This window comes from Sminthopsis crassicaudata, chromosome 2, assembly GCF_048593235.1.
Source record: "Sminthopsis crassicaudata isolate SCR6 chromosome 2, ASM4859323v1, whole genome shotgun sequence".
Classification (NCBI taxonomy): Eukaryota; Metazoa; Chordata; class Mammalia; order Dasyuromorphia; family Dasyuridae; genus Sminthopsis; species Sminthopsis crassicaudata.
In genome coordinates this window covers 406,510,035-406,536,009 of record NC_133618.1, presented here as the reverse complement: position 1 = coordinate 406,536,009, position 25,975 = coordinate 406,510,035, and the positions used below count along the sequence as shown (strand labels likewise).

Here is a 25,975-nt window from a genome sequence, read left to right as displayed (position 1 = left end):
CCTTCTTTTGCATGAACTAAATGCATAATGGCATAAAAGCAAAGATTCTTAGCTAATAGAAGAATGGTGTAGCTAGGTAACTCAGCAGATAGAGAGCTAAACCTGGAGTCAGGGTGCCCCAAGTTCAAGTCTGTCTTCAGACACTAGCTATGTGATCATGGACAAGTCACTTAATGCACGTGAGCCTTAATCCACTGGAGAAAAAAATGGCAAATTACTCCAGTATCTTTGCCAAAAAAATCCCATGGACTATATTGACATGTTATTGTCACAATAGGATCACAAAGTATTGAACATGATATAGAATAACAATAGAAAAAGTTTGTCAAAAGAATTTTGGTTTTAAGACCAGAGGTTCTGAGTTCAAATGTCACTAAAGATGACCTTGATCAACACCCTTTATTGTTTGGGTTTCAGTCACTTTTCTAAAGTGAGGATAGGATGGGTGAAAGATCCAGCATGGCCCAGTAGTTAGAGAAGTCAGAAGGCCTGGCTCAAGCAAACTATTTAATCTTTAGGATTTGTGTCCTAAGTCATAGAGAGAGAGAGAGATAGAGGAATTTCCTATGTTGTTTGATAATGTCATAGATTATTCTATTTTTAGGTATTTTAACTTATTTTTCTCTTTCTTTTCAGCTAAGACAACCACCTACAAACCTCAACTACATGAGACTTCAAGAAATACCCAGTCAAATAACATAACAGTAAGAGCTTACTCTCACTTGTGAGATAATGTTGATTAATAAATACTGATTGACTGACTGAATTCATTTAGTAAAATCTAGTAAGTCTAATAAAAGTCTAGTAAAAAAAAAAAAAGTGAAATGAGTGGCCTTGGGAGGCAGTGAGTTCCCTTTTCTTAGAACTCTTTAAACAAAGGCTGAATGGTTCCTTATTGAGTATGTTCTTTAAGGAGATTCCTGTTCAGGTTGGGAGGTTGGCCTCTGAGGTTCCTTCTAACCCTGAGTGCTTGTGACTCAGTTGAAGTGAAGTGTGAAGCCTCTCAAGCTACCTTTTCCCACTCCAGTGTGAAGTGGTACATGAATTTCCTAATCCCAATTTTTGGAAGGACTAATGACTGCCAAAGAAGTGTGGGCCTAATATCCTCTGGTTTGTTCCTTCACTTTTCCCTTCTGAAAACTTATCTGAATAATTGTGGAGTAAGATAGTATTTTGGTAGCATACCAATTAAAGGCATCTTAAATAAATTGTTTATTCAAATAAGAAACAAAGGAATAGGTGGTATTGCTATTCTCTAAATGTCAATATTTGAAAAATCTGTTAACCATTTTTTCCCAACTGTATTTCATTTTTAGGGGAGAGGGAAAGCACAAAGGAAGCTAGATAGCACAGTGGATAGAATATTACTCCTGGAGTCAGGAAGAGTTGAATACAAATAGGGCCTTGGATTCCTACTATGTGACCCCAGAAAAGTCTTTTAACCTCTGCCTTTCTTAATTTTCTCAACTATAAAAAGGAGATAATAATTGCACTCATTTCATTGTATTGTTGTGGGGATCAAATGGAATATCTTTAAAGTGAGTAACACTGTATCTGCCCTGGTGTAGGCATTTAATAAATACTGGTTCTCTTCCCCTCTTTCCTTCTTCTTTATTTTCCAGATGAGGAAACAGGTTGAGACCTAGATAGGGGAAGTGATTTGCACAAGTGAGAGGCAAGTATGCAGAAAATAACTTCTAGCACAAGTAATTAGGGGATTCATAATAGAAGAAGGGAGTATTTTAGCAAGGCCTTCAAGAAGAAATAAATAGAAAAAGAGGGCAGCAGGGTTAAGAATGTCATAACTGTAATTATAAAGGAATGTCTATACAAATTCATGGAGGCAAGAAAAATCAGGAAGAGCTCATGAAACAGCAAATGGTTATTATTAAATGGAGTACAGCCATACACAAGTAATACCAAAAATGAAGCTGGAAAAGTAGCTTGGAGTCTGATTAGTTTGTATTTTACCATTAGGCAATGAGAACCCATTGCATATTTTTGAGTAGGGAGGTGATATGGTCATTAGGTCATCCAGGTTATTAGGAAATACAAAGGATAGATTGCAGAGAATAGAGACTAGAGATAGGGAGATCATTTAGGATGCTATCATATTATACAAGGAGAAGAAATTGAGAACCTAAACTAGGGTGGTGGCAATGGAAGGGAGAGAGCAATGTGAAAGAGATTTTAGAGGTATACATAGTGGGACTTAAAAAAGAAGAGAAAAGACTCTTAGGTGAGGCTCAAATGAGATAGTATTTGGCTTTTTTTTTTAAATTATAGCTTTTTATTTACAAGATATATGCATGGGTAATTTTTCAGCATTGACCCTTGCAAAACCTTTTGTTTCAAATTTCCCCCTCCTTCCCCCATCCCCTCCCCCAGGTGGCAGGTTGACCAATACATGTTAAATATGTTAAAGTATATGTTAAATATAACATATATATATATATATATATATATATATATATATATATATATATATATATATATATACACATGTCCATACAGTTTTTTTGCTGTACAAAAAGAATTGGACTTTGAAATAGTGTATAATTAATCTATGAAGGAAATAAAAATGCAGGTGGACAAAAATAGAGGCATTGGGAATTCTATGTAGTGATTCATATTCATTTCCCAGAGTTCTTTTGCTGGGTGTAGCTGGTTCAGTTCATTACTGTTCTATTGGAACTGATTTGGTTCATCTCATTGTTGAAGAGGGCCATATCCATCAAAATTGATCATCTTATAGTATTGTTGTTGAAGTATATAATGATCTCTTGGTCCTTCTCATTTCACTCAGCATCAGTTCATGTAAGTCTCTCCAGGTCTTTCTGAAATCATCCTGTTGGTCATTTCTTACAGAACAATAATATTCCATGACATTCATATACTACAATTTATTCAGCCATTCTCCAATTGGTGGGCATTCACCCAATTTCCAATTTCTAGCCACTATAAAGAGGGCTGCCACAAACATTCTTGCACATACAGGTCCCTTTCCCTTCTTTAAGATCTCTTTGGGATACTGGATCAAAGAGTATGCAGTTTGATAACTTTTTGAGCATTGTTCCAAATTGTTCTCCAGAATGGCTGGGTGTATTCACAATTCCACCAACAATGTTGAGATAGTATTTGTAAAGGACTTTGTATACCCCTAGGTAAGTGGGGCAATGTTGGTTCCATCAATATTCTTTAGAGGGAAGGATGAGTTTTGGAGGGAAGATGATGAACTCAGCTATGAACATAAAGTTTGAGTGTAAATGAGACTCCAAGTAGACTTGTTTAGCAGGCAATTTGAAACACACATTAGAGCTTATGGGTTATGTTGAAGCAATCCAGATTGTAGAGGAAGTTGCATAGAGGTGATCATGGAAGCCACAGGAGCAGATAAATATACCAAGAGAGTGTAGAGTCACAAAGGAAAAGGGCCAAAGGCTAACAATCAGTGTAGCTTAGTAGGAAGAAGAAAAAGAAGAAATAACTACATATACATATACATATATATGTATGTATATATATGTATATGAAGATAGAAAAAATGAATTTATTTGTAGATAGAGGGGAAAGAGCCAGTTGAGAAATAAAGCTATAAAAAGAGGAATGGACTTCCATGGGTTGGAGCCAAGATGGCAGAGTGAAACTAAGAAGCTGCTCAAGTTCTTCCACTTTCCCTTAAAAAACAGATGAAACTAAGCCTCTGAATCTGACAGAATGAAACCATTCTCCAGATCAAGATATATTGGAAAAACTTCAAGAAAGGTCAGTCTCATTGGAGTGAAAAGGGTGTTCAGCCAAGCTCAGACATCATCTATGAGAGGCAGTGAGAGGGTCTTGATCACAGGAGATCAACAACTGAGATCCTCAGTTCTGTCTCAGTCCCAAGGCAAATTCTGGGAAACCCCCTGCAAACACAAGGGGCTCTTCTGCTCAAAGGCAAGACTCAGAGCTACATAGGAAGCTTGGAACAGTGTCTCCTTTACCACAGGAGCAGAGTTCAGCCATAAAAGTAAGGAAAAGAGGAAATACCAAAAGAAAAGGAAAGAAAATGAGGAAGAAACAGAAAAGAATCTTGACCATAGAAAGATACTATGGTGACAGGGAATACCAAAACACCAACTCAGAGGAGGATAAAATCTCCATAGAGGAAATCTCAAAGTGTGATATTAATTGGTCTCAACTCAAAGAGGCTCCTTGGAAGTGCTCTTAAAAGACTTTAAAAGACAAAGATAAGAGAAGAGGGGAGGGTGATAGAAGATAAGGTAATGACTGGGATGGATCTAAAAAATACCACAAAATACTATTAAGGACTGATGGAAGAAGAGAACAAAAGTATAATCAGAGGAGACTGTAGGAGGGAGGGAAATACAGAGCTAGTAATCATAACTGTGAATGTAAATGGGATGAACTTTCCCATAAAATGGAAGCAAATAGCAAAGTGGATTAAAAAACAAAATCCTACAACATGTTATTTACAAGAAACACATCTGACACAGTCAGATACATATAGAATAAAGAAAAAAGCTGGAGCCAAATTTATTATGCTTTAGTTGAAGCAAAAAAAACAGGAGTAGCAATCCTGATCTCAGATAAATCAAAAGTAAAAATAGATCTAATTAAAAGAGATAAGGAAGGAAAGTACATCTTGGTAAAGGATACAGTAAACATATTAAATGTATATGTACCAAGTGGTAGAGAATACAAATTCCTAGAGAAAATATTAAGCTAGTTACAAGAAGAAATAGACAGCAATTCATGAGGGAACTCAATATTCCCCTCTCAGAATCAGATAAATCTAACCAAAAAACAAACAACAAAGAAACTAGGGAAGTTAATAGGATCCTAGAAAACTTAGATATGATAGACCTCTGGAAAAAACTGAATAGAGACAGAAAGGAATACACCTTTTTCTCAGTAATACATGCCACCTACACAAAAATTGGCCATGTATTAGGGCATGAAAAATCTCACAATCAAAGGCAGAAAGGCAGAAATAGTAAATGCTTCCTTTTCAAACTATGATTCAAAAAAAAAATTACATTCAATAAAGGGCCAGAGAAAAACAGGCTAAAAAATCAATTGGAAACTAAATCTAATTCTAAAGAATGAGTGGGTCAAACAACAAATCCCAGAAACAATCCATAATTTCATAATTTCTTGTGTATCCCAATAATTTCATAAATATCTATACATATATTGGATTTAATGTATTTTTAAAACATGTTTAATACATATTAGATTACTTGCTATCTAGAAGAAGGAATATGGGGATGGGGGAAATTTGGAACATAAAGTTTTGCAAGGGTAAATATTGATTAATTATCCATGCATTTGTTTTGAAAATAAAAAGCTTTAATAAATAAAAAAAGAAAGAAAATAAAGGGAAATTGAATAAACCATTAATGAATTCCCTAAGAAAAAATCTCCAAGGGCAGATGGATTTGCAAGTGAATTCTACCAAACATTTAAAGAACAATTAATTCCAATATTGTGTAAACTATTTGGAAAAATAGATAAAGAAGGAATCCTGTCAAATTCTTTCTATGACACAAATATGGTACTGAAATATAAACCAGGAAGAGTCAAAATAGAGAAAGAAAATTATAGACCAATAAAGGATATGGATTTTCAGATGAAGAAATCAACATATGCTATGTTCATTTCTTTTTTCTGTTTTTTTTTTTCCCTCTCCCGTGATTTTTTCCTTTTGTTCTGTTTTTTTTTTCCCCTAGCATGATTGATAAAGCAATGTGTATTAAATATAAACATTTTTTTTTTAAAAGAGAGAGGGATGATGATTGGAGTAAAATTCTCCAAGAGATGGAATGGAATTGTGATACAGGCATAGATAAATAATTTTAAATCCAGCAAAGAAGACATGGCATCCTTTAAGATAAGTGGAGAAGAAATGATGAACAGGAAAGGGAATAGCATTTGCATAGCACCCACTATGTTCCAGTCACTGACACAATATTTTAACATATATTATTTAATTTAATCCTTGCAATAGGATAGATAGATAAAATATTAAAGAAAAAAGGAAACCTAATATATAATCACTCGATTAATGCTCTAGACTTGATTTGGAGGTTTGAGAACTTTTTTTTTTTTTAACCTATAAAAAGGTTTTTAGCTTTTTTTTAGTTCTTATAAATAAAACTAACATTTAAAAATTATTTTCCTTTTATAATTGAAGAAATGGAAACAAAGATTATGTGACTTGCTCAAGATCACACAGTAAGTTTAAGATTAGATGTATTTTATGATATTTAAAAAGGCCCCTCTCTTTGTAATTTTGGGTGGGGGGGTTGTTTTGTTTTTAGAATAAATGAGCCTTGTACTTTGTCAAAGGTGGTTGTTTTTCTCTTTGTACCTATTGAGATAATCACATGGATTTGGATCTTTTTGTGTTTAATATAATAAATTATGTTGATTGTTTTTCTAAACATTCTCACTCTTTATAAATATTATGTGGTCATCATGAATGCTTTCTTGTATAAGTTGTAGTAGTCTGTTTCACATGATTTAAAAAAAATTTTTGAGTCAATATTTATTAATAATATTGGCCTGTAGATTTCCTTCTTTGTTTTATCATTCTCTGTTTTAGACTTTAATTATGTCTGTCTCTTAAAAGGGTTCTTCTCATATTTTTGAAAATAATTTGTGAAGTACTGTGAAGTACTAATTGTTCTTTAAAAGTTTGACGGAATTCTACTGTGAATCCATCAGAATAAGTTTTTTCTTTGATAGCTCCTTTATAGTGATTTCAATTTCCTTTTTTGGTGAATGAGATTGTTATATACAATTTTTATCTGATTTTCCATTAGGTTTGATTTTTTTTATAGCTTTGAAAATATTTCTATATTTCTTTTGTGTTTTCAGTTTTGTTAACATAATATATTCTAATTTTTTTATTTCTTCTATTTTTGTTGTGATTTTGCTTAGCTTACTAACTATTTATTAATTTATTTTTATGGCCACTTCTTTTTCATCAGATTAACTAAATTTTATTAGTTTTTTTTTTCCCAAAGAACCAGCTTTTAATTTTATTTATGATTTTATGTGTTCCTTTTCTTTCCAACTTTTCTATTTCCTCTAAGTTTTAATATTTCATTTTTTGTGCCTATTTTAATTTAATTTGTTGATTTTCTCATTTAAAATGCATATTCAGCTAATTAATCTGCCCTCTCCCCCCCCTTTTTTTTACACTATTTTGTTACTTTTATTTTCTCTGTTTTGTTTTTAGGGATATGATAGTATTCTTGAGGATGGCTTTAGCTGCATCACAGAAATTCCAGTATGTTATTTCATTATTATAATTTTCTTTCACATAATTATTGTTTCTATTATTTGTTCTTGATCCATTCACTATTTAGATTTTCATAGTTTGTGATATCTGAACCAGTGAATAAAGGATGTATTTTCTATTTCTGTCTTTTTACATTTTGAAGTACCTTTGTGTTCTAACATATGACCAATTTTTAAAAAGTTCCATGAAGTGCTAAGAAATATATTTATTCTTTTATAGTTATATTTCAAAGATACCTTAAGTCTTTTAGCTCTAGTTTCATTAGCAATGTGTTTAGTTTCATATTTTCTCTTTTGTTTATCTATTAGATTTATCCAAAACTGAAAGAATGATATTGAAGTTTCATGTCACTCTCATGTTACTACTTATGTATTCTTATAGCTTAGTTAGTATTTCCTTTATGGATTTTGATCCTGTGGAATTTGAAGCATAGAAGTTGTTACTGATATTTGTTGTTCATAGTTCCTTTCAGTATAATGTAATTTTTAGTTTAACACTTTTGTATTTTTTGAATGTTTGTTTTTGCTTTGTCAGCTAGAATAATTGTATGTCCTGCTTTTTTGGATTCACTTAGATGAATAATTTTTGCCCCTCCTCCACAGGTTTATTTGAGCATATTTGATTTTTAAAAATAAAAAATAAATAATAGATTAGAGGTTTAATTATATAATCTATTCCTTTTTAAATTTTATTGGATGTTTTAACCCATTCATATTCCAAGTTATGAGTTAGGTTTATATATTTTTTCCATTTGTCTCTAATGTTGTATATATACATATACAAACTTATCTATCTCCTATAACTAAGAAATATATTTTTCACCAACTGTAATATTCTTTTTATATAATTCCCAATATTTCATGAATAGCCATTTTTATTTGTGTTACACAATGTTACTTTGAATAACATTTATCTTATGAATGCTGCTCTAAAAATTTGTATATAAGGAAATATGTCAGGTTTGGGTCAGATGCCATCTATCCCAGCTAATCAGAATAAACAGTTACTTGATTCACTCCTAATTGACTTCTTACAACTATCATCTAACCCTGATCTCAAGAATCCAGATTAGTGAGTCATAACCTTCTTGGGTCTCCTCCCAGATTCTACTACAAGCTATGAGTTTTTGAATTGTCATAATCTGAGATAAGTACATAAATACCTCATTATTATTATTAATATTGCTTCTCCTAATTTAAAATTTCTGTTTCTGTTTTCATAGGTAATAACTTCACCAGCTAATGAATTACAAAAGTTTGAAGACACTATATATATTGGAATATACATTGGGGTTAGCATCTTTTTGGTATTAGTCTTAGCTCTTGCTCTTGCAACCTTAATTCTCAAAAGTAAGTCATTTCAAGAAATTTTTCTTATTTTTTTGCAAGGTTCTTATACAAATTTAAAATTCAATTTTATTAATTCTCTTTTAAAAGTGAATTCTATTTTATTTGCAGATTCCTAATTTTTTCATCCTATCTTCCCCTCTCCCTTTTGAGGAAGCAAGAGGAAAAATAACAAAAACTGTTGAACTATGTATAGTTAAGTAAAACAAATTAACTCATTGGCCATATCAACTAGATATCATATGCTTTATCTATATGTATATGTATATATAAATACACATATGCACACATATACACACAAATATCTGTGCATATAACTGTGAATATATGTATATATACTGTTGAGGTATTTATATATATGCAAAAACACATTTGTGCATATCTATATGTGTACATACATATATGTATATATATTCAAACATATATACATATACATACACACATATGAACAGCTAGGTAGGATAGTGGATAGAGTACTGAACTTGGAATCAGGAGGACTCCTTTTCCTGAATTTAAATCTGGCCTCAGATATTAAGTAGCTGTGATCCTGGACAAGCCACTTAACCTTAATCTGTAAAATGACCTGGAGAGGGAAATAGCAAATTATTCCAGTGTCTTTGACAAGAAAACCCCCCAAATGGGATCATGAAGAGTCAGACATGACTGAAAAATGACTGAACAACAAAATACACATCCACATATATATGTATATATGTATATTCACACACATAAACTTTATATATGTGTGTATGTATGCATGTATCTGTATGTGTATTTATATCTATGCACATATACCCACACACATATATGCTACAATCTTGCATTCTGAGTTCATCAACTCTCTATCTGGAAATCACATTGTAAATCTTCTGAAATTATGTTTGGTCATTATGTTGATTGGAGTACCTAAGTCTTTTGAAATCTTGTTACAATATTATTACTGTTGCATACATTGTCCCCCTAGTTCTGCTTATTTTACTTTGCTTCAATTCATATAAGTCTTCCCAGATTTCTCTAGGATGGTTTCATGCCCTTCACCCTTTTTAAAAAATAGAATAATGCTATTGCATTCCATCCATATTTTATATATTCAGCCATTTCCTAATTAATAGATATTCCTTCATTTTCAATTCTTTGCTACTACAAAAAGAGCTACTATGAATTTTTTTGTATGTATAGTTCTATTTCCTCTTTTTAAAAAATTTCTTTTGGATATCAGTAAGAATATAGTTGGACCAAAAGCTACACATAGTTTAGTAGTCTTTTGGGTATAGTTCCAAATCTCTTTCCAGAACAGCTGGATTAGTTCACAATTCTACCAAAAGTACATATATATATATATATATATATATATATATATATATATATATATATATATATATATATATATATATATATATATATATACCTGTTTTCCTATAGTCTTTCCCATATTTGTGATTTTCCCTTTTTGTCATCTTTGCCAATTTAATGAGTATGAGGTGGTACCTTAAGAGTTGTTTTAATTTGCATTTCCTTAACTATTAATTATTTAGAATTTTTTCAGATATCTATTGATAATTTGGAAAGCTGCCTGTTTATATCCTTTGATCATTTTTCAATTGAAAAATGGCTCTTATTCTTAAAAAATAATGCAAAACATCTTCCTAAAATTATTATTAATATTAATTTTATGTCACTCCATTGCTCAATAATCTATTTTTTTTTCTTCATGTGTCAGGTATAAACTCCTGTGCTTGGTTTCTAAATCTCTCCTAATTTGTTTCCAATTACTTGCCCAAATGTGTGTGTATATGTGTGTGGTGGGCATGTGTGTGTGAATGTGTGTGCACACATTTATGTTTGTGTGTGTGTGATTCTTTTCTATATTCATAATGATCTTCTTAATGTATCTAAGACAATCTTTGTGCCACTCTACTTGCCTCTCTAATTTTGCTCAGATTGCTCCCCCTGCTTTCCAACCTCTAAATCCTACTCAGATTTCAATGGTTATGAAGGAAAGGGCCTAGTGTATCTACTTTTTTTTAATTGTGCTGCATCATTTCTAGAAGCAGTGTGTCATAATGGAGAGAGGGTTGGTTTTAGAATCAGAAAGACTTGAGTTCAAATTCTGTCTCTGGTATTTTTTAGGTATGTGACCACAGTCCAATAACTTAGTTTTGTTATTTGTAAAATTAGAGGATTAGGCTAGGTTATTTCTAAGTTCCCTTTCAGCTCTGAATTTATGATCCCAAGAATAAATTTATGTTTTCAAACTCTCCTTCTTATTGTTTTTATTTTTGCCCTCTGCAAGTAATACTCTCCCAAATCAGATGTCTATTTCATATGGCACCCCTTCCAATGCTTGAAGATCATGGAGTCCCAAATTGTTGAATCTGCAACAAAAGATATTGAGACAGAGCTCTGAGCCAAAAACCATTTATTAAAGTGATTAGGCCACTTTAATGAATGGAATCTCAGATCTTCCTTACTCTTTGAGATGCCCACCTTCCTCCAGGATCTTAAATTTATAGTATTTGATATCTGGATGATATGAGAAAGTAAAGTAAGATATAGACCCTCATTGGTTGATAGATTTTGACTGTGACCCTTTAGGAGAATCTACATAATAATAGAGCTCCATTGGCTGAAAAACCTATGTCTTGACCTTCCAGGAGGAGCTACTGAACCAACATATAGACCCATGGGCTGGGCTCATGATCATGATGTCAAAACAATCATATGGGCCAATGGGCCTCTAAATAGGCAGTCCACAGGCTAGCTTGTTGACCAAATTCTCATAGCCATCTTCTTATGCTAGGCAATAGAGAAGTGATGAAGGATGGAGAGTCAACAAAAATAGGAGGATTTTTCAACTCCTAAGTCATCTTTGTTGTGCAAGAATTGATCCCCTCTTTAGCAGGAAAAAAAGATGGAGATCCTCTAGTTATTTAGCAAGTGAACTTTAAAACAAGTCAGTAACTTATAGCTTGTAGTTTGGGGACCTATTATAAGAAAAAAATCTATCTAATCTTATCTAATATGGAAAATTTTGTTTACTAATATTATATTAATTGATTATACTGACTGAATGGATATTAACTGATAAGTATAACAAAAATAATTACCCCCATGAAATAACACTAAACTGAATATGATTGGAATAAAAATATTATAAATCATTCCTCATAATACAATCTATCGAATTTGATCTAAGATTTCTCTTCTCCAGACTAAATGGCCCCAGTTTCTCTGACCAATGATTATATTGCATGATCTCAAAAGTTCTTCACCTTCTATGTGCCCTTAGTTTAGTTCATATTTAATTTGAGTTTACTTATTTGATTTGAGTTTAAACTGATTCACTTAATAGACCTTAGGACTCTGTGTGTTGGGTGGCATTTTTCACCTTTTGAGCAAAACTTTCAGTTTATAGTTTAATTTATTAAAAAATTGCACAGAAAATTAGTAGATTTTTTTGGGTTCTGGTTATATAATCTGTTTAAGACCTTAAAAACTGTGCTCCATGTCCAAGACTGTATCTAAGGCATTCTTTGACAATTATTTTGAGTTTTACAAACACTAAATAAAATGATTGCTTTTAATATATGTAGTAGAGGGGCAGCTAGGTGGCACAGTGGATAGAGCACCAGCCCTGAAGTCAGGAGGACCTGATTTCAAATTTGACCTTAGACACTTAACATTATCTAGCTATGTGATCCTGGGCAGATCACTTAACCTCAATTGCCTCAGCAAAATATATATTAGAACTGAAAAAAGGATTTTACAAGAAAATGGGGATCCCTCATTTATAGTAGTCTTTCTCTATGATTCTTTTTCTGTTTTTATTCATTAAAAATATTCCAATGATACTCTTCTTCTTCCTTCCTTCTTTCATTTTCTTTCTTGGCTACTCTATTCCTACTTTCTGCATCACTAAATTGATAAATAAAAAAAGTCATAACAAATATATATATATATATATATATATATATATATATATATATATATATATATATATAGTTAAGCAACAACAATAACAACAATGAAACAAAAACCTTTCATATTGGCTATATTTGAAAATATCTGTCTCATTCTGTATCTTCAATTCATCACATCTCAACATACTTATTCATCTTTTAGAATTATAATTGGTCCATGTATTGATAAGTGTTCTTAAGAAAGACATTCATTCTTGTAATCTTGGAGAGGAATACTGTACTAAATGGCCCATTACATTTTTTTTTCTTTTTTAATGTCATGTAATTTAGCTCAATGTTTTTCAGACAAATTAATTTCTCTTCCATAGAATATAGGTATATTTACAGTATGTTTATAGCCCCCAGTATCCTTCCTTCCTTCCTTTCTTCCTTCATTCCTTCCTCCTTCCCTTCTTTCCTATCTTTTGGGTATATAAAGAAATAATCCTTCCAAAAGCATTCAAAGTAATCATTTCCAGGAAGTGGGAAGAACAAGTTATATGCAGATTAGTAAATACAAAATAAATAGTCATTCTTGGCTACCAGAAAGTACCAATAGTTGCTTAACTCTAGGAAGTCTTCTTGTAAAAGGTGACCCTGAACCACTTCTGAGGCTAGGGGATGAAGGGGTACAGCATTCTTAGAATTGTGGTATAGCATATGCAAAGTTGATAGGAATATGCAAAGTTGATAAGAAGGAAGATAGAATCTCAAACTATTTCCTCAGATGGGAAAATATCATTTCTGCTCCTCTTCCAGAATCAGTTAAGCTCAATTGTCATTTATTCAGGGCATCTTGTATATACAAGAAAAGTGATATTGGAGGTAGCTTCCTTGTCTCTCATGTTGGCTATATATCTGGTTGACACTGATTTAATTGCCCTTATTACAGAATGAATTGCTCTAGGAACAAAGAGCAAATCTTGGTGCATAATAAATTATTATTGTTATTACCATTATTATCATAATCATCATTTTAATCCCATTCTGATCTTTTTTGATACTGTTCCAATAGAAGTATTTTGAGGATAAATTGATACTCCATTATTGTTCTTTCATATTAGTATTCTGTGCACTATTACAGAGGAGCATAAAACAATTACATTTTTATCGTTGAAGAAAGAGTTGGAATCTAAGTTCATGTCTTGTAGATTCACTGAAGATATTTCACAAACAACTTTACTAGCGGATGGGACAACAGAGATGACATGGTTCTTATCTTGGTTCCAATTATTTTCAATTTCTTCTGCCAATTTTTTTATATTTTGAATAGTTTCACTTCCATATGTTTCAGAAATTAGGCATATTGACCATTGTTTTTATTTAATCATTTCAGTTATGTCCAACTCTTTGTGACCCCATCTAGGATTTTCTTGGAAAAGACACTGAAGTGGTTTGCCATTTCTTTCTCTAGTTCATTTCACAGATGAGGAAACTGAGGCAAACAGGGTTAAATGTCTTGCTCAGCAACTTCTAGGTATCTGAGACTAGATTTGAACTCAGTTTCTTCTGATTCCAGAATCAGAGGTCAATAAACTGAGCCACCTAGCTGTCCATCCTGAAATAGCTTTATTAAGAATATTATTTCAAAACTTATGAAAGGTTGTGAGTAATAATTTTTGCTAGAATGATATTTTAGTCCAATTCAGTTTGTTTATTAGAATTCTTAAAGATGATAGTAATGATGATTATGATGACAATGCCAATGATGATGATACATTAGTTAGAAAACAATGATGGAATGCTAGATGGCATAATGGTTAAAGTGCTAACCTGGAGTGAGAAGGACCTGATTCAAATTTAGCCTCACACACTTAGTAGTTGTGTGAGCCAGAGAAAGTCAGTTAATTTTGTTTGCCTCAGTTTCTTCATCTATAAAATGAGTGGGAGAAGTAAATGGCAAAGATATCTTAATATTTTGCAAGAAAACCCCAAAAGGGGTCACAAAGAATTAGACATAATTAATTGACAAAACAACAAAAAGTAAGTATGAAAATAATAATTTCAATTTGAAGGCAGATCCATCTCAGAGACAAAGTTTAAAGCTTTATATCTCATTTTATATTTGTTGTTACAGATATTTTAACTTGACTTTTCTTTTTCCCCCCAAAAAATCTTTTTAGGACATTCCTATACCAAAAAGAAGTTGCAGGAATCCAGGTAAATACAATTTTATTGGACTCTTGCCCTCTGAACATTTCTAATGCTCTCTTGATTTCGTGCCTTTGATTGGAATATACTTCCTATCCTCCTACCTACCCCCAATTATATTTCTTGAAATTTCACTTTTTCCTGAGGCTCAAGTACTATTTTCTATAGGAAGTATTTTATGATCTTTTTTCTACCCCCATCCCCACTCTCTATTCCCATTCTAAGGTTAGAAATAATCTTTCTTTCTTTACATGTATACTAGCATTACCTGATCTCATACATCCATGCCAAAGGATAATTATGCAGATTTGTGTAAACGACATAATCCTTTTGCCAGATCTTAGATTCCTAAAAGACAGGTTTCAGGTTTTTATTACTTTTGTGTTTCCTCTATCGCCAACCACAATTCTTTGTATATAATAGTTGCTCAATAAGTGGTTGTTAAATAAATGAATAAAAATAATTGTTGAGTAAATATCAGTCCAATCTTGTGAATTTTAAATCACATAGTGACCTTACATAGCATTTTCCCCCCAAGTTTACATATTTATCCATGAACTCTCTCAACTTTATTCCAGTTCTGTATTTCCAGCTGTTACCAGTGACAGGTTGGGGCAGGGGAAGAGGTAATGGAAGAAAGGTTAATAGTGATGGCAGAGAGTATTGAGGAACAAACACTTATTAAGCACTTACCTAATATTTTTTTCCTGTTCTGGGATGGGGACTATGCTAAGCATTTTAAAAAAAAATATCATATTTGATTCTCATTATAACCTAAGAAGAAGGTATTATTATTAACCCCAATTTTATAATTGAGGAAACTGAGGCAGAAAGAGGTTAAATGACTTGATCAGGGTCACACACCTATTAACTATCTGAAGTCTGATCCAATCTTTCTCACTCTAAACTATGCACTATACTAATTGGTTAATTGCCTCAGAAAAATCTTCACTTGTTTGTGCCCTTATCTTAAATTCTGTATGTCCAAAACAGATCTCACTCTCTTTCATTCCATGCTCCCCAACTCTAAATCATGCCTTCCTTCCAGCTGCCTGGGAATCACCATTTTCCCAATCTCCCAAGCATTTTGTAGTCATTTTATTCTTTCATATTTTAATTCTTCATCTCATATCAATACCAAGAAATCATAGATTTGTTTTCCCCTTCAAAATGTCTCAATTGTATTTTCTTTAATTCCATTTTTATCACTCTAAGCTCTTACTCATATCTCATATCACATCTACATTATTAAACTTCAATGACAGATGAATTTTAAAACTATATTTTTGTCACTCCCTTGCTCAATAACCTAAATTCTTTATTTCCTGTTCCATGCATCAAGTATAAATTCCATTTCCTGGTTTCCAAATCTCTCTGTAATTTAGTCTACTTTTCCCAGTTGTTTCCAATTATTTCCCCAATTACTTGCCCAAACACGAAATCTTTGCTATTGTCTTATCTGTCTTAATGTTCCTAATATAAGTAACATTTGTGCTTGTCACTCTCCTTTTGCTTACATTGCTCCCCTTGCCTCCCCTATTCAGGTTCTGTTCTGTCTTTAATGGCCATAAACGAAGGCCCAATCTAGTGATTGTACTTTTTAATTATGCTTCAGCATCTTTAGAAGCAATATGCATAGTAGATGGAGGGTTAACTTTGGAGTCAGACAGAGTTGGGTTCAGGTCCTGCCTCAGATACATCATAGATGTGTGACCATGGTCTAATCACTTAAACTCTCTAGGCTGGTGTCCTTATTTGTAAAATGAGGCAGTTGACTAAGATGGTTTCTAAGGTTTCTTAGAGCTCTACCTTTGTGATGCTTTACTCTTCCCTTTGCCAATTCTCTAATTTCTTTCAGAATTATTCACTCTGGCTTTTCAGTTTCCAGCCTGAACTGTCTATCCTTGAGAGTTTGATTTCCACTATTCACAACCCACTATCCCCCTGACTGAGTACCAAAAATGTCAAACAATCTACTCCAACTGCACATATGCAACCCATAATATTCCCATTTGGCCTAATCTGATTAAAATGTAAATTGGAAAACATTAACCAAATAAGTAAAAGTACAATGAAACATAGACAATATAACCCTGTAAAACTAAGTCAGTATTATGGGTTTGAGATTCATATCATTAAAGTTTAATAATGCAGATATGATATGAGATATGAGTGAGAACTTAGAGTGGTAAAAATGGAATTAGAGAAAAAACAATTGAGACATTTTAAAGGGAAAAACAAATTTATGATTTCTTGGTATTGACATAAAGGATAAAGAATTAAAATATGAAAGAATTTAGCATGACTACAAAATTTCCAGTTTGGGAGATTGGGAAAATGGTGATTCCCAGGCAGCTGGAAAGAAGGCATGATTTATAGTTGTAGTGGCCCCTAGTTCTTTTTTGAGTTTCATATCACCATAACATATAAAGGTAACAAAGGTTTTTGAGATAGTTGATTAAATTTCTGCTGATCTAATTGATTTCCTCATGACCAGTAGGCACTATAGCCAAGGAAGGCAGCATAGGAATCACTACAAATGATTGTTGAATGAATAAATCATGAATGAATATCTTCCACAGGAACAGAATGTTGAATTTTTTCCTCCTTCTTACAAGTAAATTCAAATCTTTTAGAATAAACAGGCTGAGAGGAGGCAGCAAACAGAAAGTTATTTCTATTTTAATGAGATCATCTATATGATAAGATTTCACAAGAGCCTATATCCCTATAAAAATTCTCCATTCATGTGATTAAAGCTTCATTCCTTTAGCTTAACACTTCCTTTCTGGTTAAATTCAATTCAACAAGCATTTATAAGGTGATGACTATGTACCAGGCACTAAGCTAAGCTCCTAAGGAAACAAATATGAGGAAAAGATTGTCCCTACCCTCAAAGAGCTTACACTCTACTGGAGAAAGGCAACACATAAAAGGGAGATGAAAAAAAGAAAGGTAAGTGGGGTGGAGAGGTCTCCTACAGTAAGGCATGCACAAAGTGGCAAAGTCCAGAGCATCAAGAAGTGGAGATAGGTGAGAAATAGGTTGGCCTAGACCCCCTCCTCAAATGGAGACTCTAAAGAGAACTCACCAATGGGAGAAAGGGCATGAAGGATAAGAAGGATGGGATGGAAGTGGGTTGGGTTTTGGGGTAGGGAATAAGAGAGATGAAATATGGAGAGTCATATTCATAGTCTAGCCCTAGCTAGAATATTTTTGAGCTTTTATTATTCATTTATACCTTAGAATCTAAGAATAAGTTTTAAAGCTGTGTGGGACATATATCACAAGGGAAAGGAAGTTGCCATGGGGTAGAAATGTAGATAGAGGCCTAAATGTGGGGACATACTAGAAGCACTAATTTAACAGTTTTTCCTGGAGTATTAGTTCATCTATGAAGTTAGCTTTTGTTTTTGCATTTGCTTCTTCATTTGGGCAAGTCAGAGACTCTCAGAGCTAAAATTCACCTTAAGAACTATCTAATACAATTTTCATCTGAGCAGAAATTCTCTCTACAATGTTCTAAACTTCACCTGAAGAACTTTAGTGATGGGGGAATCCCATCACTCCAGGCAGTCCATTTTACTTTGGAGAAAGCTTGATATTTATAAGAAGAATTTTTTTAAAATAGAAGGAAAACTGTCTCTGCACCTCTGCATGGTTCCTTGATTTGCTCTCCAAAGTCAAACAAAACAAGCCAAGTCTAGCTTCTGCATTATATCCTTTTAAATATTTAAAGATAACTATCATGTCCTTTCTGTGGATCATTGATCCAAGTCTGACAGTGGTATGATTAGTGACTGTGCTGGGGTGAGCAAAGTTGCCCCACCCTCTCACTTGCCCCTTCTCTTCTATTGGAAGGAAGTTACTCCTCCTAAATCTAGTTCCTCCTCTCTGGGAGGGGATATTCCTATCAAACTCAACAGAGGAAAACAATAGAAAAGAAAACAAATGATGGCATTTCCTTTTAATAGCAGACTGCTATTTACAGATTCCTTCATCTAACTTGTTGATTCATTCATTGTCTAAAGTAGTGGTTCTCACATTTTTTGATTTTAGGACTTCTTTACATGCTTAAAAATTTTTGAGGAAAACAAAATATCAAGGACCATTCTACCTCATCCCAAGAGCTTTACTTATTTACTTTACATCTCTAGGTCCTTATTAAAAATCAAAATGTCTTAGTATTATTATGAAAATAGTTTTGACTTTGTGAATCTCCTGAAAGGGTCTCAGGGACTCTCAGGAGTAATTGGATCACACTTTGGGAATCACTACCTTCAAGGATGCTAGATATATGATCCTCTTGCTTCCTACTTTGAGATGGCAATAAATTAGGATAGCTCGGTGATTCAGTGGATTGAAAAACAGGATTGGATTCTGAAGGTTCATTTTCCTGAGTTCAAATCTGGCCTCAGACCCTCACTAATTGTGTGACTGGGCAAGTCTTTTAACTGTCTCAATTTCCTTGTCTGTAAAATGAGCTGGAGAAGGAAATGGCAATTTACTGCAGCATCTTTGCCAAGAATACTCCAAATGAGGTGATGAAAAGTCAGACACAATTGAAATGACTGAACAACAGCAAAAATGAATGAATAATGCTATTGTTATTGTTACTACCCTAAGCTCCTAGCCAGAAAATCACATTATGGCAAAATATATTACAGTTGTAGGAACTACTTCTCCTTCTAGATATAGATGCTCACTTCTTGTTTCTCTTTGCTACCTTTGTGTAGTCACATCCATGGGCTAGCAATGCAATGGTTAATCATGTTTGTCGTAATAGTTAAATGAAAAGACAAGTAAACAGAAAGGCCAAGCAGCTTTTCAAAAGCAGAACTAAATTTTGAGAAGGGCACATAACCTCTAAGGAGAGAAGGATGGGAAGTCAAAGACAGGAACAATGAGTTTCAATGCAGTGCCTACTCTATCTCTTGTTTAATCATATACCCTTCATCATAAAATCTTGACCTCTGTTCCTCATGGAAGCAGCCTTTTTTTTTTTTTTTTTAGTCTTTTCCAGCCCTGTTGTGCCTGTTAGTTATTGCTACTCCTCTTCTTCTTGTGGTACCTGCTTTCCTCTTGCATGGCTTCTGCTTTCTAAGTCCATTAATAAGTAAAGGCTAATTTGTTAGCCAAAGGTTGGCTCTGACAGTCACAAAGTCAGCACAATTCCCCGAGGATTATGCAAGAGCCTTGGTCTTGAGGTCCCTCACCTGGTCACCACCTCAAGATATGCTCCCAGAACTAAATTCCATACTTCAGATGTTGTGAGACCAGGGCAGAGCATTACTGCATTACTATATTTAGAACCATAAATGACCTTAGTTCAATTCAATAAAAATCTCTTAACTTTCTACTACTGTGCTAGATGCTAGGAATGCAAAGACAAAATGAAAAATAAAAATCCTTTTCTTCCAGCAGCCTACATTTTTTCTGAGGATGGATGATATAATATTGACATTTATACAGCTAAGTTTATAGAATGAAATTTTAGGAGGAAGAGCTCTCTTATGACTAAGATCATTAGATTGTGGATTTAGAGTTTAAAGGGAATTGGAATTCATCTAGTCCAACTATTTGTTTTATAGATGACAAAATGGAGTGCCAATAAGGTGAAGGAATTTGTCCAGGGAAACATAGCTAGTGTAAAGAAGTGGACTCATTGAATTCAGAACTTTCTGACTCCCAAGTTCATCCTTGGGTCCATGATGCCCCACTTTTTTTCTTTATAATTTACAAAGCATTTTGAATTAATTTATAGTTGAATGATATGTTAGGGGTTATCTGTTCCATCTCATTAATTTTTACAGGTGAGGGAATCAAGTCTCAGAGAAAGGAAGTTACTTGCCCAAAATCTTACAAATAGTAACCAACAGAACCAGATAAACAAGCTTGGTCCAAAGACTCCCAATCCTGCATCTTGTTGCTTCCCAGGAAGATCAGGAAAGTCTTTCCATAATAGTGGCATCTGAGTTGAATCATGCAGGAAGTTAAGGATTCTAAAATATTGGAGTTACAGAGAATGCATGCTAGCCATAAGAAGAGCCAGTGTCAGGACACTAGGATAAGAGATGGAATGTCTTTAAGGAACTTAAAATGGAGACAACATTAATTTTTTTTTAAGTTACAAAATAAACACAATGCAATTCTGGAAAGAAAGTTGTGGAAAAGGGTTGTATAAAACAAACAAACAGCAAAAAGCAATGAGGGGATAATTGAAATTAGATAACATATATGTTAATATATAATTATATGACTTTTTCCAGAAGCATTCAGCAGCACATAGATGTAAGAACAAAGAAGGTGAATAATAATGGTAACCCTTGTTTGGATTTGGCAAAGAATGAGTGAATTGATGATAGGACAAGGGATCATTTGAATTCTAGCCTATGTTTATATTTGTGTAATCTAAGATTGGGCAGGTAGGGGACACAGTGACTAGAATGCTGGGTCTAGAGTCAGGAAAATTCAACTTCCTCAATTCAAATCCAAACTCAGACATCTCCTAGTTGTATGGTTTTGGGTAAGTCATTTAACCCTGTTTTCCTCAGTTTCCTCATCTGTAAAATGAACCGGAGAAGAAAATGGAAAACTACTCCATCATCTAGGCCAAGAAAACTCCAAATGGGGTCATAAAGGATTGGATATGACTAGAAAAACAATTGAAAAATCTAAGGTTGCAATAGTCCATATTCTCTTGATTGATATTCATCTTTTGCATTAAGAATTTCCATGGTTAGGGCAGCTAATTGCTATAGTGTATATAGGACCAATCCTGAAATCAGGAATACCTGAGTTCCAATTTGACCTCAGACACTTAACACTTCCTGTCTGTGTGATCCTGGACACAACCCCAATAGCCTCAGAAAAAAAAAAAAAAAAAAAAAAAACTTTCACGGTCTCTCTTTCTTCCTCTGTAAAATGAGTGGATTAGATTATCTCTAATATCACTTCCAGCTCAGCCCTAAAAGGCTATGATTTTAGACTTTGAGAAGTCATGAAAATGGCAATTATAATGGCAAAATTTGAATTAATACTCAAGGAGGTCAGACCCAAACTCACAATATTGAACTATTTAGTCTCTTTGTCTTTTAATTGACAGGCCAAGGTTGATAGCTTATGTATCTCATTCTTTAAATGTGTTTCCTTAATTCTATATTAGATATACAGGTCAATCTTCTTGGGCATCATCGCTGACATTTGTTTAACTTTCTTTTTCTATAGTGTAATCTCCATGTCAAATCAATTCCCCAAAACAGAAGAAAGAATGAGAGCTGAAGAAAATATCTATAACATAGAAGAGGATATTTATGAAAATTGAATGTGTATATTCAAGAAGAACATAATGACTTTAGAAACCAGAAATAAGTCTAATCACATCCTTGCTTGTCTTATTTAAGCCCACATGGTCTTAGGTGACCATGGTGTCCCATTTCTCAAATATCTTTAATTAGTCCCCATTTCACACAGGCTTGTCTCTGGACAAGTTGTTTATTCTTGTTTATCTCGGTTTCCTGAAGTGTAAAATAAACTGGAAAAAAAAAAAAAGGGAAACTACTCTAGTATCTCTCAAGAAAACCCAAATAACTGAAAAATGAGTTAACAACAAAACAATGCAATGGGACAGCAAAAATTTTCTTATTAGATTTAAAAACTCTTAAGATATTTGCATTTACCTCTCTTCTGCAACACATTTTCCACTTAGACAATAGCTCTTGGTTTATAGATGAAAGTCAATTCCTATATTTATTATAATGACACACTCATGGCATCATGGTTTATAGAATTACAATGACTTAATAGAAAATCAAACCTAGGTCATTGCCCAATTATGGACTGGGTGAAAAGGTGGAATACAGCATGGGATTCATGAAGCATAGGACTGGCTTAGAGGGTCAACTATGTAGTGCAGGGGACAGAATGCTTAACCTGGAGTCAAGAATACAGCCTCAGATATTTATTAGTTATGTAAGCCTAAACAAATCACTTAACCTTAGCTTCAGTTTCCTCATCTGTAAAATGGGGTAATAATAGCATCTAACTCCCATGCTTTTGAAGAGAATAAAATGAGATAACAATTGTAAAATTCTTAGCATAGTACTTGGCACATATATATGTCTTATAAATGCTAGCTATTATTACAATTATTATTATTGCTATTAGTCACAGGTTTCCTTTAGTCCTGTTAGTTTTAAAGAATTGGAAACTCAGTTTTCATGGTTACATAGCCTTCAAATCAGTCAAGTGAATTACAAATATATGCCATTAATTCTCAGGTAGTCTTTAGTAGAGATTGTGGGTGATTCAAGCATAGCCCATGTCTGGAACAATTCCAAGTTCCCACTTAATTTTCAGTTAAGGCACCATTTTTATATACAAAATTCAGCATTTCCTACTAATAATTTTTATAGACAATTTCAAGCTTGGATGAGTCCCAAAAGAACACTGCATCTGATTCCAGGGGACCTTGGTTAGAACCTTGACTCTACTACTAAATTCCTTGTGTAACTTGGGGTAAATTATTTAACTTTCCTTGATTTCAATTTTTTTGTTGGTAAAATGAGGGGGTTGAGTTAGATCATCCTTAAATCCCTTTTACCTCTAAATCCATGATTCTATTACATCTTAACCTAGGATACAAGAGTTTATTAAAATTTTCTTTTTGATCCCTTTCTTAAATATAATTCTGTAACCCAATGTGTTTTATTCCATGCATTTAAAGACATTATTTTGGGAAGTCCATAGGGTTTATCAGACTGCCAAAGGGCCATGCTGCAAAAAAGGTTAAGAATCCCTTCTCTTCAACATGGTCATATAGCTGAAGCACCAAGTACTGAGGAAGTCACTACCTCTCTGAGCTACTCATTCTACTTGGGCATAGTTCTAATTCTGAGAAAGTTTTCTCACATCAAGTTGGAAACTGAAATGTCCATCTAGTATGTTGCTATTAGTTAAGTCTTCAAAGATCAAACAACATGACTCTAATCCTTCTCCTTTATACTATAGGTCAACAATCCACATAAGATTTGGTCTAATATTTTTCTTGCGCATTATGATAAATGTGGAAACATGTTTAGAAGAATTGCACATGTTTAACCTATAATGGATTCCTTGTTGTCTAGAGGAGGGGGGAGGTGGGTAAGGAGGGAGAAAATTTTGGAACACAAGGTTTTGCAAGCGTGAATGCTGAAAACTATTTTTTGCATAATCTTTGAAAAGTAAAAAGCTATTATTAAAAAAATTAACAAAGTAAAAAAATTATTCCAATATATGAAGACATCTCTTAGGTCTTCAGTCTTATCTGAAGCCCAAATAACAATATGAAACATTGTCAGTGTTAACTTCTAGTTACCTGTAAATAAAATGCTTTGTAAATTGTAAATCTTTGCTTTTATTATTATGAGACATCACAGTGTATTAGAAAGATCTCTGAGAATAAAAGACATGATTGAATCCTGATTATCACACTTAATAGATGGCCATCAAGAGCAAGCAACAGCCCTTGGAATTAAAATTTTCTTCTTTGAAAAATGAGTATTATTTAATACTTGCACTACCTACTTTCCAGGGTAATTCTGAGGAAAACTTTTTCTAAATTTTATAGGCAGCACCACTATGGCACCATAAAATTATAGGGTGATAGAGGGCATTTTCTTCATTTTATAGTGAAAGAAATTGAGCCCAGATGGTATGTAAGAGAGCCAGGATGTAAACACCAGGCTTTTGACTGTCTATATATTGTAGTATACCACACTGCCCCCAAGCACACTACTGCTATTAGCCATCAGTATCCTTCCTCCCACTGGAACGTCCCAGTATCCCAGTATCAACATCATTGGCTAAATTCAATATGGTTACCCTGAAAGACAAATCATAGAAAACTAAGAACTGCATCTTGTTCCATTTTATGAATTAATGACCTGAGATTTCACTTATGGAAATATTCTCTTTTCTTACACTATCTCTATTTTTGGAAAGAACTGGAAAGAGATTTTTTTTTTACTGGAGATAAAACCGAGTTCCATTTCTTCTTGGAGAGAATACAGTGGCATAGAACCATTTGAGAGGGTCCCCTTGAAAGGTGTGTAAGCAGGGGACAAACCCAACAACTCTGCCAGAAGATTTTTAATTGAACAATTTCAAGTGTGACATTGTGGCTTTCTATCCCAGAATGCCAAAAACCAACGCCAATATCCAATATCATTTTGTTAATCAGATCAAGTTGGCCTTCACTTCTGAATGCCCCCTTTCTAATTCAGACTTTCCAACACTTATTATTCGTCTTCTATTCCTGCTTTCCCTCCCTTAATTCTCAAAATTTCCTCACCAAATAAAGTACAAATCAACTTGGGGCTGTTAGTACCAGTGACATGCTTGGTTTTTTATTACTTCGTGGATAAATTGCCATTACACTATGAAAAGGAAAAGGCATACATCATGAAGAAAGAAGATGGATTATACATTAGTCTTCATAAGTCATGTCACACATATGGCATGCAGTATATTGTTTATTCATTTATAGATATTTTCAGAAAGCAAATGAAGAAAAAGCAAAAATGATGTTTTACAAAAATGGGCAGAAGTAGCCTAGGTTCAGAGCTTTCATAGGGCAAACAATAGTTAATTTGAGATCAGATGACTTAGATTAAAATTGTGAGTTTATTGGTTGTTATACATGATTTGGTCAAGTCATTTAAGCCTGTTTGCCTCAGTTTCCTCATTTATAAAGTAAGAAAATTGAATTAGATGATCTTTATGGTCTTTTCCTGCTCCTCTGAAATTAATACCCTGGAAGGAGATCTTAAAAATCATCTATTGCAATGTCCTCATTTTATTAGAACTGAAATCCAAGTTGTGAAAGAATCCAGCCATTCTGGAGAGCAATTTGGAACTATGCCCAAAAAGTTATCAAACTGTGCATACCCTTTGACCCAGCATTGCTGCTATTGGGATTATATCCCAAAGAAATACTAAAGAGCAGAAAGGGACCTGTATGTGCCAAAATGTTTGTGGCAGCTCTTTTTGTTGTAGCTAGAAACTGGAAGTTGAATGGATGTCCATCAATTGGAGAATGGTTGGGTAAATTGTGGTATATGAAGGTTATGGAATATTATTGCTCTGTAAGAAATGACCAGCAGGAGGAATTCAGAGAGGCCTGGAGAGACTTAAATCAACTGTTGCTGAGTGAAATGAGCAGAACCAGA

The 25,975-nt window shown here is 33.4% G+C and overlaps 1 protein-coding gene across 1 annotated transcript in view; it reads left to right on the top strand.

Annotated features, from left to right (window-relative positions):
* Positions 1-24,147, top strand: part of LOC141556937 (hepatitis A virus cellular receptor 2 homolog) — a 35,738-nt gene extending 11,591 nt beyond the window's left edge. Inside the window, exons 3-7 of the mRNA XM_074291917.1 lie at positions 637-704; positions 7,250-7,300; positions 8,535-8,661; positions 14,741-14,777; positions 21,996-24,147. Of these exons, the coding sequence (XP_074148018.1) occupies positions 637-704; positions 7,250-7,300; positions 8,535-8,661; positions 14,741-14,777; positions 21,996-22,092 (380 nt within the window). The 3' untranslated portion in view covers positions 22,093-24,147. The remainder of the gene's footprint in view (positions 1-636; positions 705-7,249; positions 7,301-8,534; positions 8,662-14,740; positions 14,778-21,995) is intronic.
* The last annotated feature ends 1,828 nt before the right edge of the window (positions 24,148-25,975 follow it).